The 16,986-nt window shown below is 48.8% G+C and overlaps 1 protein-coding gene across 1 annotated transcript; it reads right to left on the bottom strand.

Moving 5' to 3' along the window:
• Positions 1–10,591: 10,591 nt before the first annotated feature.
• LOC125411920 (RIMS-binding protein 3-like) lies at positions 10,592–16,527 on the bottom strand. Its single transcript, XM_048452384.3, has one exon. The coding sequence runs from the start codon at positions 15,732–15,734 to the stop codon at positions 10,974–10,976; it is 4,761 nt and encodes a 1,586-aa protein (XP_048308341.1). The 5' UTR covers positions 15,735–16,527; the 3' UTR covers positions 10,592–10,973.
• Between the last annotated feature and the right edge of the window lie 459 nt (positions 16,528–16,986).

Here is a 16,986-nt window from a genome sequence, read left to right as displayed (position 1 = left end):
TCGGCTTCTTTGTTCAAAATCAGGTGTGCAAAGATGTGTGGGCTTTTGTCTAGGACTTCAACTCAACTCCATCAATCCATATATTTGTTTTATGCCAATATCACGCTATTTTTTTATTACTATAAATCTGTATTACAGCCGGACAGTGGTGGCACACGCCTTTAGTCCCAGCACTAAGAAGACAGAGGCAGGCAGATCTCTGTAAGCTCTAGGCCAACCTGGTCTACAGAGTGAGTTCCAAGACAGCCAAAGATACACAGAGAAACCCTGTCTCAAAATGTGGGAATTGCTACCCCGAGTTATATTTCCCTGCCCCCATTTGAGGTGCTTATCTGCAAAGAACCTTAACTTCCCTCTGCTCCTGGAGTTGGATGAGGAAGTTTGAGTGCACGTGATTATTCCTTGATCCCTGCTGGGGTCAGGTGACAGTCCCTACTGGGGACAGGTGAAGGTGGAGTGCACGTGATCAGTCCTTGACCTCTACTGGGGTCAAGTAAGAGTTCCTCCTTGGGTCAGGTGACAGTCCCTTCGCAGTCCCTTCCCCATTTGGTGCCATGGTATAAAAGCTAGCCCCAGCAGAACAATAAACGAGCTGCTGTTTCATCTCAACCTCGTGCTCTGTGGATTTCATTCAACCTGGACACCCTCCGCCGAGACTCGTGGTTCCAGACCGTGCTGGCGCGGTATCAAAATATAAGAATAAATAAAATAAAAGAGTTTGGATAGGAATTGAGTTAAATCTGTAGATTGTTCCCATAGGATGGCTATTTTCACAATACTAATCCCACGGATCCATGAACACTGGAGGCAGATCCTTCCATCTTCTGGTATGTTCTTTGATTTCTTTATTCAATGTCTCCAAGGTTTTATTATGCAATTTTTAACTTTTGATTCATTTTTATGTGCATGTCTGTTTTCCTGAATATACGTCTAGGTGAGGGTGTCAGATCTCCTGGAACTGGAGCTACAGTTGTGAGCTGCCATGTGGGTGCTGGGAATTGAACCTCTGAAAGAGTAGTCAGTGCTCTTAATCATCTAAGCCATCGCTCCAACCTGATTATACAAATTTTTCCATCTGCTTGGTTAGAGTTATCTTCAGATTTTTTTTTAGGCTATTGTGAAAGGTGCTGTTTCCCTAATTTCTTTCTCTCTTGTTTCTATATTAGAAGGCTACTTATTTTTGTGCATTAATTTTGCCTCCTGCCACTTCGCTTGAAGTGTTTATCAGCTGTAGGTTTTTCCAGATGGAGTTTTGGGGTCTTTTATGCATAAAATCATAACATCTACAAATAAAGATACTTTGATTTCTTCCCTTCCTATTTATATTCCCTTGATCTCCCTCAGCTCTTACTGCCTAGCCACGACTTCAAGTACTATATTGAATAGGTCTGCAGAGAGTAGGCAGTCTTGTCTTGTTTTAGATTTTAGTGGAAATGCTTTGGATTTTTCTTCATTTAGATTGATGTTTGCTGTGAACTTGGTGAAAACTTCCTTTATTTTTTTGCCTTATGTCCCTTGAATCCATATATTATCTCCATGACTTTCATCATGAAGGAGTGTTAGATTTTTTGATCAAAGATTTTTCTGTTTCTGAGATCATATGGTTTTGTTTTTTTTGTTTGTTTTTTTTTTTTCTCAAGACAGGGTTTCTCTGTGTAGCCCTTACTGTCCTGAAACTGATTCTGTTGATCAGCCTGTTCTCAAACTAACAGAGATCCACCTGCCTCAGCCTCCTGAGAGCTGACGTGCTCCCTGACTGCCTAGCCTGATCATGTGATTTTTGTCTTTCAGTCTATTTATGTGGTCAAGTACTGAGGCACGATTCAACCTGAAGGTCAGAAAAGCAAAGCAGCCAGCCACTGGTTCTTACTTCTAACTCAGCCCAAAAAGGGCAAGCCTACCCCCAGGATGAGACTGAGAGCTGTCTCCTCCCATTTTATAATCCTCTCCAGAGCTAGGATTAAAGACGTGTACCACTGGGATTAAAGGCATGCACTGCCTTGTTGTTATGGCAACTAGTGTGGCTACTGAGATTAAAGGTGTGTGTTACCACTGCCTAGTCTGTAAGGCTGACCAGTGGGGCTGTTTTACTCTCTGATCTTCAGGCAAGCTTTGTTTATTAAAATACAAATGAAATGCCACTACAGAGTACAGATAAATAGATAGATAGACAGATAGACAGACAGACAGACAGACAGATAGATTGTGTGTGTGTGTGTGTGTGTGTGTGTGTGTGTGTGTGTGTGTGTATAACCATCCTTGCATCTCTGGGATGAAGCCAACTTGACCAAAACGGATTATCTTTTTGATGTATTCTTGGAATCAGTTTGTAAATATTTTATTGAGAATTTTTGCATCTATGTTCATAAAGGAAATTGGTCTGTAATTCTTTCTTTGTTGGGCCTATGTATGGGTTTAGGTATCAGAGTAATAGTATCTTTATAAAAAGAAATAGGAAATTTCCCTCTGGTTTCTATTTTACAAAATTAAGAAATATTCACCTCTATTCTTCTCTGGAGGTTTAGTAGAATTCTGTATTAAATCCTTCTAGCCTTGGGCACTTTGGTTGGAAGACTTTTAATTACTGCTTGTGTGGTGTGTGTGTGTGTGTGTGCCACTAATTACAATAATCAAGCTAAGTGGCCATCAGCAGCTAATGGATAATAAGACTGTGAAGTGCAAGAAGATGGCTCAGTTGGTAAAGGGGCTGAAGTGTGACCTTGAGGACCTGTGTCTGAATCCCCAGAACCAAAGTGCAAAGGTAGGCATGGGGCAAAGTCTGTCACCCCAACACGTGGGAGCAGATGGGTGGACAACCTTGAATCACACTGGTCAGCCACTTTAGCTGAATCCATGAGTTAAAATTTCAGTGACAGACAGACCCAGTCTCAAAAAATAAATAAATAAATAGAAAGTGATAAAGGAAGACACTTCTGGCAGTGGTGTCTCACACCTTTAATCCCAGCACTGGGGGGGGGGGAGGCAGAGGCAGGGAGGATCTCTGTGAGGTCAAGGCCAGCCTGGTCTACAGAGTGGATTCCCGGACAACCTGGGACACACAGAGAAACTCTGTCTCAAAAAACAAAACAAACAAACAAAAATTCAGACCACGATTGGAAACTACTACTATAAAAACTGACCCTGGAAAAGCAGGATAACCCAGAAGAAACGAGATAATTTCTAATTCCTCGACATTTACCAAAACTAAGCCCTGAAGGTATAAATAATGCAAACAGACCAATTACAAGTAATGAGAGTAAAGCTGTTATTAAAAGCCTCCCTCTGGTGCTGAGAGATGGCTCAGCAGTCAAAAGCACATGGCTGCTCATAATTGTCCATAACTCAAGTTTCAACTCCCTTTTCTCATGTGATACACAGACATACATTTGAACAAACCATGCACATAAAATAAATCTGAAAAATTTTTAAACTTTACTTTTGGAGACAGTGTTTCTCTGTATAGTCCTGGCTGTCCTGGAACTGGGCTCTAAAAATCTTTTCAAGTCTTTCTGTGAATAAAAGGACTGGAACCAGAGGATTTGCTGCTGAATTATATCTAACTTCTAAGAAAGATCTCATATCAATTCTTCTAAACTTATTCCACAAAATAGAAATCAAAGAACACTGCCAAATTCCTTCTATGAAGCTAGTATCCGCTTAATAACCAAACCAGGTAAGGCCTTACAAAGAAAGAAAGAGAGAGAGAGAGAGAGAGAGAGGGAGGGAGGGAGGGAAAGAAAGAAAGAAAAGGAGAAAAGAAAGCTATATACCAATTTATTTCTTTGGTTCACAGATGCCAAAAAAGTTGCAGTTTGTTGTTGTTATTGTTTTGGAGCATACTTTGTAAAAAAGATAACTCATTGAACAAATGAGTTTTTTTTTAAATGAGTTGTTTTTTCTTTTTTTCTTTTTTTTTTTTTTCGAGACAGGGTTTCGTTTCTCTGTATCTTTGGAGGAGTTGTTTTTTTCTTAATAAAATATATTTTATTATTTGTCAGTTTCATGAATATAAGATGTGTATCTTTGCCGGGCAGTGATGGCATACACCTTTAATCCCAGCACTGGGAGGCAGAGGCAGGCAGATCTCTGTGAGTTTAAGGTCAGCCTGATCTACAGAGTGAGTTTCTCTCTCTCTCTCTCTCTCTCTCTCTCTCTCTCTCTCTCTCTCTCTCTCTCTGCTTCCTAAGGATAAGTACACAATGTTTGCAGCTGCCTGGCAACCCTACCAACAGTGCTTCCCTGTGGCTCACTGTAACCTCAAACTATAAGCCAAAATAAAGCTTTCCTTCCTTAAAAAAAAAAAAAAAAGGACAAAAAGTCAGTAAGCTTCACTTTGCTCAATCTTAAACGTTCTTGTCCACCTCCCTCTCGCCTGACCGAGTTTCCTGAATCCATCATTTCACAATCAGGGTCTTCCAGAGTGTCTGTAGGGTGTTGTGAGCAGGGGCAAGGGTGAGTGATGGTGAGGGCGGTGCACTCAGAAGCAAAGATGAGGACACAAACGTCTGTTGCTATGGGCATCCCATGGCTTCAAATCCTAGCCACGTTGTTGACCAGCCTGTTACCCCAGAACTGACCTCTGTGAGCTGAGGTTTTCCCACCTGTAAAATGGGAATAAATAGCCATATTTACTTCCTAGGCTAGGGTGAATGTGGGAAAGTTGGACAAGCAGGCAGGCTGGCATAGCTCAACAGCCTCCATGCATGGCTTTGTAGAGAAATGGGCACAGAGGGTATCCCAAGGTAGAGTAGGTACAAGGTCTGGCCATGTGCCAATTCATTACCTGAGGCTCCTTCCCAGCAGCTGAGAGGACAGAAATAGTGAGAGCAGATTTAGTGTACAGGGGTTGAAGGGACTGAGGCATCAAGAATCACCAGACGCCTGGGAGAAGGCTCAAAATGTCCAAATCTCCATTTTTCCCATCACCAGGGTCTGCCGGGGCTCTTGGGTAGTGGGGGAAGGGGCTATCTCCTGTTTGGCCAGGACACCAGGAAGCCCCAGGGCCAGGGCCTTTGGTCACAATCACAAGGGAGGCTGGGCCTTATTGCAGTTCTTATCTGGCCTGACCTTGTGGAGGCTGACCACTCCCAGCTTCTGGAAAACGTGGCCCTCTAGGAGGCCTCTTTCTCCTGGGGTGGGCCCTCTGCACCAAGTTCTACCTCTTGGCCCTACACCTAGGGATGCTTTTGAGGAGCCTCAACCCAGATACATCTCTCCCAAAATCTGTTTCCACCTGGAGTCCCTCAGGTGACTCTGACTCAGCAGGCAGGATTTGCTCCAGGCCCCTCCTAGGGTTGCTAGGCTCAGGACCCTGTTGCCCAAGTCCTAGCTGCTGCCGCTCCCTGTCCCCTCCCCCAAAGTCCTACCAATTTGAATTCCTAACCCTCTCCCTGCCTCCTCCCTAGACCCTGTTCCTTCTCCAGGGTGGGGGGGGGGGGGGAAGGAATCTTCCAGATAAGGACGTGAGGGCAAAGGGACACACCTGGTTTCAGACCCAGGCCCTGCCACCATCTTGCATACCGACCTTGGCAGATGACCTCTGTTCTCTGAACCCGAGTTTCCTCATCTGTAAAAGGGGAGTTGAACAGAATGCTGGATAAGGCTGCGTGGAGCAGAAACGAAACATGTGAGCTAAGGCACAAGATTAGAACTCTGCAGTCCCACAGGGCACATGGAAGCCAGTGCTTTCTTAGAGTGGTCTCATTCACAGGAGGCTGATCCTTTCCTAAGGTATTGGCCTGTTCTATACCAATTGCCAGGGCTTTCTTAGGGTGGTCTCAGTCACAGTAGGGTGATCCTTTCCTAAGGTACCGGCCTGTTCTATACCAATCAACCATAAATCTTGACAGTATGGTAAAGGCATTGTTAGCTGGGGGAGGTTCTGGGTAGATGAGTAACTCCAGTGACTGAGTTTTATGCCTGGGGGCTGTTCAAGCATGTAGGAAGGTCGGCTAACCAGGGAGGCTGAGGTAAAGACAGTTTCCCAAAGAGATGGCAAAGCACAATGTTGTGTTTCTTTTTCTTGCCTTCTTTTTTTTGAGGCAGAGTCTCACTATGTAGCCCTGGGTTGTCCTGGAACTCACTACGTAGACCAGGCTGGCCTTGAACTCACTACCTGCCTCTGTGTCCAGAGTGCTAGAATTGAAGGTGTATGCTGTTATGCCAGGCCTAAGGACAGTTCTTTTGAGACATGGTCTTAGATAGACCAGGCTAACCTCCAACCAGCTTTGTAGTAGTAGGCTACCCTTCAACTCCTGATCCTCCTCCCTGCACTTCCCAAGTTAGGGAAACTTTTGGAGAAGTTGTAGAGGTCTAGCTGAAGCCTCCGGGCAGATGGAAGGCCATTAAAAAAAATTAAGTTTATATTCTTTCTCTCTCTCCAATTTGCATGCGTAACAATTGGGCTGTTGTTAGCTATCTCTTTCCACAATGTGGGTTCTGAAGATTTAACTCATTAGGCTTGGTAGCATCAGTTTTACCTGAGGAGCCATCTCATTGGCCCCTACAGAAGGCCATTTTGTTTTTTGTTTTTTGTTTTTTTCTGAGACAGGATTTCTCTATTGTAACAGCCCTGGCGATCCTGGAACTAGCTCTTGTAGACCAGGCTGGCCTCAAACTCACAAAGATCTGCCTACATCTGCCTCCCAAGTGCTGGGATTAAACATTAAAAGCAAGTGCCACCAGCACCTAACTCAGAAGGCCATTTTCTTTTTTCTTTTTCTTTTCTTTTTTTTTTTTTGTTTTGTTTTGTTTTGTTGAGACAAGGTTTCTTCTCTGTAGCTTTGGAGCCTGTCCTGGAATAGCTCTTGTAGACCAGGCTGGCCTTGAACTGGCAGAGATCTGCCTGCCTCTGCCTCCCAAGTGCTGGAATTTAAGGTGTACACCACCATCGTCCAGTTTGTTTTTGCTTTTGAGAGGTTTCCCTATGTAGTCCTGGCTCTTTTGGAACTTGCTTTGTAGACCAGGCTAGCCTCTGCCTCCTGAGTACTAAGATTAAGGACAGTGCCACCATGAAATAGAATCCCACATAGGCAAGGTTAACATCACACTCTATACGCTACAGAAGAGAATGGTCTTCTCTATTTTCTGCCTTTCCTTTCTGCATACTGGGATTGCTGGTATATACCCTCACACCCCATGACATTCAGTACTAGGGATCAAATCTAGTGCTTCCTGCATACCAAACAAGCACCCTACAAACTGAGCTGTGGCTCCAACCCTGTTTGGTTTTAAGATAGCATCTACTCTACTGTAATACCTAACCAGACAGATCAGTTCATCTCCAGTTTTGAAACTACGGAAGTGCAGACAGTGACAGGGAGCATCAGGAACAGGTGGGAGGGGACACATAGGCTCTCTCTGGCAGAGGTGAGCAGTGCCAACACCAGCTCAATGATCCTTGTGCTTAAGTCCTTCTGGCATAGGCACTTCAGGTCTTCCTTAGTTACCTCCCTAACAAGTGGGAACTTAGGGTCTCCCGCCATGTGGCCAGCCAGGGAGGGGCCACTACAGACACACCCAGGTCTTTCCTGGTTCACTTGTAGCCTTCAGGACCTCCCTAGACCTGCACAACCTTTCTTCTTGGTTCTCAGGGTTCTTGAAAGACCCAAGCTGGGCCCAAAATAATGTCTGCCTGCCTCAGTTTCCTACTTGTGCCTTCATCAGCTTTCTATAGTTTCCAATGCTTGCCTTTTCCACTCTCTTTTTGTTTTTGGTTTTTGAGACAAGGTTCTCTGTCTAGCTTTGGAACCTGCCCTGGAACTCACTCAGCAGACCAGGCCGGCCTCGAATTCAACTCACAGAGTTCCGCCTGCCTCTGCCTCCCGAGTGTTGGGATTAAAGGAGTTTGCCGACTCCGTCCACTCTTTTAAAAAAAATATTTACTAACATTTCCTATGGTCTCTAAGATTTATGGAAGTGAGGTTGTGAGAAGATGGTAGCTCATTGCTAGACTGGGCAGGCCTGGCGCTTGTTTCTTGTCCTTAGAGAAATGATTCCTGTGAGTTTGTGGGGCACATTCTAGGGTGCTCTAAGAGGGTGTGGGATAGGAATCAGGAATATAGCTCAGCAGGCAAAAGTGTTTCCAAGCGTAATGTCCTGAGTCAGATTTCTGGGACCCACAGAAAAAAGCAATCACCCACAGATTGTTCTCTGACCTTCACATGCATGCCCTTCCTCATGAATAAACGCGTGTGTGGGGGAAGGGAGCCAGCTGGATTCCAGGCCTGTAGGGTTATAAAAAGAAAAATTCTGTTTTCTCTGACACAAGGTCTTAGGAGGCAAATGCGGCCCCAAACAGGTCTGCCCAGATGCGTCTTGAGGAACAGGCAAGGAAAATGGAGGGAGTGTGGGAGGTGAGAAAGAGGGCCACAGGAGACGGCAGGGCAGGGTCCTCTCCACAGCTCTGACTGAAAGCACCCCAGGCAGTATTTCAAAGGCAGTCCCTGGTTGGGAGGAGCTTCGTGGGGGATGGGCACTATAATTTGGTAGTTTTAGTGGGTGAAATGAAAAGTTCCCGGGACTTTAGTTGAGACTGTACAGTTAAAAAAAGTGGTTAAGGTGGTGGCTGACTGGGTGGAGGTGGCGCATGCCTTTAATTCTAGCACTCAGAATGCCGAGGCAGACAGATCTCTCTGTGAATTTGAGGCCAGCTTATCTACAAAGGGAGTTCCAGGATTGTCAAGGACTGCTACACAGAGAAACCCTGTCTTGAGAAAACAAAAACAAAAAACTTAAAATAAAATAAAATTTTAAGCTGGGCTGTGGTGGCATAGGACTTTAAGCATTAGGGAGGCAGTGGTGGGAGATCTCTGGCCAGCCTGGTCAACAGAATGAGTTCCAAGACAGCCAGGGCTACATAGAGAAGCCCTGACTTCAAAACAATTAACTTAAGGTACTTTTTTAGCATGTTAGTTGTTAGACACAGGGCCTTGTACATTCTAGGCCACTACCAAGTTATAGTCCTAATTCCTGCAATAATGCTCCCCCCACCACAACAGGGTTTCTCTGTGTAACAGTTTTTGTCGATTTTTACATTTTAATTTAATTTTTAAGGATTTATATGTATGTTTTGCCTGTGTGTATGTATGTGTACCATGTGCCTGGCTGTGAGCCCCCATGTGGAATTGGACCCTAGTCCTCTGGAAGAGCACTCAATGCTCTTAGTTGCTGAGCCATCTCTCCAGCCCCTTCAGTGTTTTGTTTTTGGATCAGGGAGTGGCACAGGGTCTCTCTCTTCAGTCCTGGCTGTCCTGTAACTCTGGATGTAGACCAGAATAGCCTTGAACTCACTGAGATCCACCTGCCTCTGCCTCCTGAGAGCTGGGATTAAAGGCATAGACCATTATGCCAAGTGGGGTTTTTTATACTTCTTTTGTATGTTTATGTATGTAGACCTGTGAATCAATCCTATGGCACATGTATGGAGGTCAAAGGACAACTTGAAAGAAGTCTCTCCACAAGGTAGATTTTGGGGACTGAATACAAATCTTCAGGTTGGCTACAAGGGTCTTTGCATACAGAACCATCAGCCCCACCCAGCCTAACAATTTAAAAAAAAAAAACAAACAAACATTTGTAGGGCTTGTAAGATGGCTCAGCAGGTAAAGGCACTTGCTACCATGTCTAAAATCTTGAGTTTGATCATTGGGACCCATGTAGTGGAAGGAGAGAACTCACTTCCACGAGCTGTCCTTTGACTCCCGTGGTACGGACCTCCATGATAACACGCCATGGTATGTTTGCAAGACTGCACAAACACAAATACACTGATAAATAACAAGTTATGAGAGGTGTTGCTCACATTCACCCCTGGAGTAAGAGAAAAGGCCCTGCTTGCTCTCCAGAGTCGGAGATTAAGCCCAGCAGGCAAGCAGCCCTCAGACTATGAGGACGCAGGTGGCTGCACACCATGGAGTTTGTACATCCCTTGAGGGTCTCCTGACTGCCCCTTTCTTCTTCCCACCTTCAGAGAGCAGTCTTTAAGTCCAAGTTAGCCTCCTCCATGTGGAATAGAGATGGCTCAGTATTTTTGCCTCGGGGCTTTCAGTCATTTCTGGCTACACTAGGGAAGGCCGAGTTTTCTCTGACAACACTGTTGGACCTGAAGGGAGAAGGCTCAAGACTGCCCTCCATGTTTGCTGGCCTAGAGAGCCTGGAAGCCCATGGGAGGAGGTGTGTGACTCCAGGCGTGAGCCAGGCTCCTTCTGTAAGGTTTGGCATGAAATGCTTTCCCAAGGGAACCTTACAAAGCATCATGGGAGCACCAGCAGTTACTGGAGTCTGGAGTCGGGCTCCTAGCTAAGAACACTGACTCCACCTAACAGTACAGAGCCCCAGCCCAGAGACTTCTCACCTATGCCTTTCGGGGTTCTCTTTAGCTGGACCAGCCTGCCCTGAGGAAGACTCACCCTAGGGTCAGGATGTACCTTTTCTTTCAGGAAAATACTGCTGCCACCATCTACTGGGCAAAAAAGGGAGAGAAGAGGAAACATGTATGCTCTTTTTCCCTTGGCCATTCTTTAACTTCCGAAGTATTCTCTTTTTCTATGAACATTTTAATGAGGGTTGAACATAAAATAGAAAAATAGCATTCTGTTTGCTTTTTCATTTTAAGATGCAACTTTTCTTGAGACTTTCATACAAGGCAATGGATGGATAACGTTAACCTGTTAAAGAAAACATACTGATCACAGAAAAAGGCATTTCTGATACTTGTCATGGTTATTCATATCAAACTCTCAGGGGTTGGCTGGTTTAGTTTTCTTTTGGAAAGAATTCAGATTTACGTCCTGCCTCTATTGGACACTAGAAGGCTATCTGAGGACTGTCATCAGTTTCAGGTGATGTCGCCTGGAGCCAGTGTTGCTTAAGGTGGCTGGCAAGGAGGGGTGTTGTGTGAAGGTGCACGTGCTTGCTTCTCCTTCCAAGGGGTGTGGGCAGCCAGAGGCTACCGCCCTACAAAGGAGTCCTGCTTACTCTCTACAGACAGGTAAGTCATCCAGCAGATGGGCTGGGACCAGGCCCCTGTGTCCACCATACTCACCATAGTAGAATCCCTTATCATCCACAGGCCCATAAACTGTGACCACATCTCCAGCCCTCAGCACCAGCTTGCCCTTTGCCCGGACCCCTGCTCTCCCATCCCTGGGGTCATAGTCCAGAGCTGCCACCATTATCTTTGGGGTCCACAGAGTGGGTATTCTGGGATTCCCTTGAGGCATGAAAGATCCCTGGGAGTTGGTTAGGCCCTCCAAGTCTTCATGCTGAGTCTCAGAACGCAGATGCCCTTGGGCTGGCAAATGCCACCTCTCGCTAGTCTGCCCTGTGCCCACCTCTACCTCAACTACCAGATGTCCAGGGATTTTGCCCACTTGTCCATTGCACTCTCCATGGTAGAAGCCATGAGGATCCCGTGAACCCCACACTCTCAGCAACTGCCCTTTCCGGAATACCAGTTCCTCCTCTGAAGCCTTGGAGTTGACAGACATCACCAGGGGGCTATGATCAAAGAGGGCCACAAAGACCCGGACTGGACTATTAGCTTCTGTCTCCAGCTGATCAGGAGTCTTCTGCCTTTGTCCACTTTGGAACATGTTCTTTCTTTGCCCTAGTTTCTCTATGCACTCAGAATCCAAACACACAGCCTCCTTCTCCTCCAAAACGTGATGCAAGTCAGTTGCCCGGCATTGGCTGGCACCTTGCTGGTGAGGTGGGAGCATCTGGGCATACTGCTTTTGAAGAAGGGCTGTCTCAAGGCCAGGCTTCTCCCGACTCAGTACTTTCCTGGATCCAGTCTCTGGGGAGAGATGGGTGAATCCTGGAGCAGGACCTCCACTGATGCACATGTGTGGGAAGTGGCTGCCTTCCACCCTAGACTTGCCAAAGAGCAGAGGTGGCTTGTGGTTCTTGGGACTCTCCTGAAAAGATAGGCCCTTTTCATAGTCCTTCCTGGCCTCTGTGGGGCCCTGGACTTCGTTGTCTGCTCCTTCTGAGCTCAAGTTGGATACTGGCAAATGCTTCCTTGGAGATTCTTCAGCGAATGCTTCTAGAAACTTATCCTGAGGCTCCCCACAGCTTCCGGGGCTATGGCAGCTGGGCTTGGTACTGGGAGAAGCTTGTACCAGCTTCTTAGGACAGACAGGGAAAGCAACTCTGCAGGTAGAAGGGTCACCATCTGTGTAGTTGAAGGGAGGAGTCTCTAGGAATGGGGAACAAGAGAAACAGTCCTCAGGAATCTGGGCTGGCACGGAATCCAGGGACTCACCGTAGAGCGACATGGTTCTCACTGAAACCTTCTGGCATGCTAGGGGAACCTGAAGCTGGGAAAATTCCAGCAGGGTGTTTCCAGCGGTGGCATCAGCAACTTCTGTCACCTTAAACCCATCCACATACACAGCATAGCCAGTGACCTGCACTCCATTGGAGGACCCAGCCGAGTCAATGGTTACAGGGAGCCAACTGACCACCAGGAAGCCTGGAGAGGCATGGTGCTCCACCAGCACATCCAAAGGGGGGTCAGGGGGTCCCGCTAAAGGGGTATCAAAAGTGACAGTGGAGGACATTGTTTCCCAGAGCACCTGCAGCAGGTCCCTAGGGAGCTGCACCCCCACCCTCACCCGGTACCGTGTGCCAGGACGTAGGCCTTGGAAGGTGTAGAAGCTCACACCTGAGGGAGTTAGGGTATGCTCTTCATCTTCCAGGTATACCACATGGGGATATCTATTGCTGCCAGAGGCCCATGTAATTGTGGCAGAGGTAGCTGTGACATTCTGCAGCTGCAGTTGCATGGGGGCCAGACAGAACACTCCTTTGGCCTCCAGAAGGGGTCTGGAGAAACTCCGCTCCTCCATGCTTGGTTTCTCGCCCAGCCAGCAGGCTTCTGTCTCGGTTTCTAAAACCTCTACTGCCATATCTGTCTTGGAGGCTGCCCTTACCACCTGACATAGGCTTCTCTCCACTGATCCCTGAACTTCCCCACATAATAAGCTGTCTTTCTTCAAGGCTTTGCTATGCTCAGCTGGTAGTGCAACTTCAGGGGACTCAGGGAATAGGTGGTTCAGGGTAGGGCTTCCTGAAATCTGCTCCACTAAGTTGGAGGACACTAGCCCTCGCTGCCCGTTCACAAGCTCCCCTTCATAGAAACCATCCTCATCCATGTCCCCAAAGACATATACATAATCCCCAGCTGTGAGAGGTAGCTGGCCTTGAGAATGCTTGTTAGACCCTTCAAGTGGACTGTAGCTATATTTAGCCAAGAAGATCTTGAGCTTGGGAGTGGTGGGAGCCTCAGAGCTCCTTGTTTCCAGGGGAGAGGACACACTGTCTGGCTCTAAATCATCTACTTCACTTGCTGTGTCCATGTCCAGAGAAAGGCAGGATGGCACTGTAGCCCACATGGACTCCACCTCAGAGGAAGAATTTGAGTGTGAACTGGTTTTCTTGGCTTGGGACCTGGAGTCCAGAGGTTGACTGGTAGGATCTTTGTCTGATACTTGGGGGATACCAGCTGGCTCCTCAAGGGTAACTGAGTTCTGCTGGGAGAGACAAACGGGAGGTTGTATGTCCCCGGTAGGCAGTGGCAATGCATGTTCTTCAGACTTTGGCTTGATCTTGGGCTTCCTGCTACCCATGACTTGGGACTCTGAAGCTTGGGTGGTCTCTGATGTCTCCGGGGGTTGGTCAGGCTGACACTGCAAGTCCTGCATCTCTCTCCCGGATGCCTTGAGGTCACTCGGGGCTTTATTTTGGTAGTACTGCAGCTGCTGCCACCTGTCTTGCACACATCCCGCTTGTTGCAGCAGCTGCTCAGCCAGCAGGCCAGTATCTTCGAGTTCCTGTCTCTGCCTCGCGTGGTTTTGCTGCTGGGAAACATTACTGTTCTCATCTGCTATCTTCTTTACCCAGTTGGCCAGGGCCTGCAGCTGCGCGTTCTCCTCTGACAGCCTGGCGCCCTTATGCAGCGCAGCTTGCAGTTGTGCCTCTGCTTTCTCATATCGCCGCTCTGCGGCGGCTGCCTGAGCGCTCAGCTCCTCGCATTCCCGCCGCTGTGCACCCAGTTCCCTCTCCAGGGCCTGCACCTGGTGTCGCGCTGTCTCGGAGAGTGAGCTGAGGCTGCCTGCTTCAGCCCGGGCGCCGGCTTTACTCTGATGTAGAGTCAACTGTCTTTGCAGGCGCAGCACTTCCCGCTGAGACTCACGCTGCAGCCGGTCCAAGTCATTGATGCTGCACCATTGCGCGCAGGTGGCGCCCTCTCCAGCAAGCGAGGAGCTGCCGAGGTCCGTGGCGATGTGCGCCTGCAGCAGGTGGCACTCCCGCCTCAGTGCTTCGATCTGCAGGTCCTTGGCTTGCAGCGCGCCAGCCTGTTCTGACAGGTCCTGAGTGCACTGACGGGTAAACACTTGGCCCAGGTTCAGTCCCTCGAGGCTTTCACCCGGCATAGGAGCGCTCACGGCCAGAAGATTGGTCTCCAGCAGCTTGCGAACCCTGTCTTCAAGGCGCTGAGCAAGATCGGTCAGCTCTGCGTGCTTCACCTTCAGCCACTTCACTTTCTCATCGGTCTCATCGGAGAAGCCCGCGCGCCACAGCTGCAAGTTCTCTTCGCGCAGGTCACAGCAGCGGCGGACAAGTACTTGCAATGCCTCGGCCAACTCCGAATTCTGCCTCACCAGTTCGGGGTAGTCCTGACCCGGCGGCGAGGGGATCAGGGCTTCGCAGGGCTTGTTCTCGGAGCTTTCTTCCTGCAGCTCACTAGTTTTTCTCTGTATTGATGGTAGCTGAGGCGGCGGAAGGAGACTGGAGGTGCCTGGGATGGGGGCGCTGGTCGAAGAAGCCCCTAACTCGGATTCGGAAGCCCGGGGACAACTCAGTGTGCTGTCGAGTGAGCAGGAATGTGCTGGTGTCAAGGATTCGAGGGAGCTGGAGCGCGTGGGCAGCAGTTCGTTTGGAGAGCTAACCCGGACGCCAGTGTTCAGGCTTTCGAGGGATCCGAGTCTACGAGCAGGCTTTGGGGTGTCATAAGTGTTGCTCTGGGTTTTTAGGGGTGGCTCTTCCAAGGAATGCGCGGCTTGGGGGTCCGCAGGTTCCGGTAAAACCGGCTGCCAGCGGAAGTGCTCTAGGATGTATTTAAGAAAGAGCTGGCGTTCCGAGTCCAGCGCCGCCTGCAGGTGGCGGATGCGCGCGGCTTGCTCGCCGTCGGTCTCCCAGCGCAGCAGCGCCAGCACTTCCTGCAAGCGGCAACGGCATTGAGCCGCGGAGTCTTCGGACGCCCCCGAGCGGCCGCAGTAACCGCGGTTCACCAGCTCCTGGGCCAGCTGGCGCTGTAGCTCCCGAGCCTGGCGCACTACACCATCGCGCTCCTGGTGCAGCACCTGCTGCAGCTGCCGAAGCTCTGCCTCCTTCCAGCGCAGCAGCTGCCGGATCTCAGCCTCACGCTCGCGCTGCACCTCCTCCTGCAGCTGCCGCAGCTCCCGGAGGCGTCGTGCCTCCCACTTGGAGCGCAGATGGTCAGCCAGCTGCTGCCGCTCCTGCTCGGCCGACTCCCGCAGCTGGCGCGCCTGGGTCGCGAAACGCCGCCGTTCCGCCCGGCTGCGCGCGCGCTCGGCCTCCAGCTCTGCCCGCAGTTTCTCTAGCTCTCGCCTCTGCTCTTCCAGCACTGCTGCCGCTGGGCCGGGGCTTCCTGGCTTCTTGGGCGACGCGCGGCCACCACCCAAGGGGGTGGGTGAATCCTTTGTCATTCTGGCCGCAGCCGGGCAAGAAATTGAGCTAGCTTGGTAGGCCAGTTAGCCAACGGCCGCCGGCCCCGGCCGCTGCCAACCGCCCCGCGCGCCCCTTCCGGCGTCCCTAGGGGCCCTCCGCGTGCCCCTTCCGCCTTGGGGGTGGTCTCTCTTATAACCTACCACCTCTCCCTAGGCAGGGTGCGACTCCTGAGATTTCTTTCAAACTGGCCTCCGAACTTACCAGGATACCTTGGGCATATTTCTGAGCTCACACTTCATCTGCTCCATGGCTTTTGTGATCCATTCCATTCTCTCCTGGATACTGTGCAATCCTTTCCAGACCTATATTCCCAGTAGGGACCCTGGATGGTCTCTGCTCCTGGACTTGGAGAAAGTGGCCAGAGGTGTGGGTAAAATTGGTTTGTGGTCAGACCTCACCTGGCTCTATTAGGGTTTCTGGTAGCGTGTTTGGATTAGGTAACTGAGAATTTACTACAAAATCTGCTTAACTTCGTGGTTGAGCCCCGAGCCCCTAAGTGGGTGAGGTTACCCAGTGTGGCTATAACATCTCTGTGCCTACTCCTCCAAGGACCCCTTCTTGCTAAGCGTTTTCCTACATCAACTGAAACTTTTATGCCATTTTACAAATGAGAAGTCACTGTGCTTGGGTTTAGTGTCCTCTGAGGCATCTATCTTTCAAGGCCAGTTACTGGGGATCTGTACCTGCTTTGTGCATACCAGTGAAGTATTCCATTACCGAGTTACAGCCTCAGTCCTTTGATGTTTTGGAACTTCTCATTCTCTTGCTTCCACTGCCCAAGAGCCAGAATTACAGGTGCGTACTATCACTACTGGCTTCTTGTTTGAGTTTTTTGGGACAGTGTTTTTTTATCTTTATGTTATTTTATTGATATTTATTGAGCTCTACATTTTTCTTGGCTCCCCTTCCTGTCTTTCCTCTCCCCACTTCAATCCTCCTCCAAGGTCCCCATGCTCTCAATTTACTCAGGAGATCTAAGACAGTGTGTGTGTGTGTGTGTGTGTGTGTGTGGTGGGGTTTGTGTGTGTGTAGTCCTGGCTGTGCTAGAACTAGTTCTGTAGACTAGGCTGGCCTCGAACTCAGAGTTCTGCCTGCCTCCCAAGTGCTGGGATTAAAGGCATGTGCCATCATCACCCGGTGCGATTGGCTTTTTTTTTTTTTTTTTTTTTTTTTTTTTTTGAGACCGGATTTCTCTGGAACTAGCTCTTGTAGACCAGGCTGGTCTCGAAC

The sequence above is a fragment of the Myodes glareolus genome, chromosome 2 (assembly GCF_982192425.1).
Source record: "Myodes glareolus chromosome 2, mMyoGla1.1, whole genome shotgun sequence".
Lineage (NCBI taxonomy): Eukaryota > Metazoa > Chordata > Mammalia > Rodentia > Cricetidae > Myodes > Myodes glareolus.
The sequence above is the reverse complement of the archived record's forward strand: the minus strand, read 5'-3'. Positions and strand labels throughout refer to the sequence as shown.

What these genes read in the sequence shown, in the direction of transcription:
- LOC125411920 (XM_048452384.3), bottom strand. Translation starts at nt 15,734, where the DNA reads ATGACAAAGGATTCACCCACCCCCTTGGGTGGTGGCCGCGCGTCGCCC.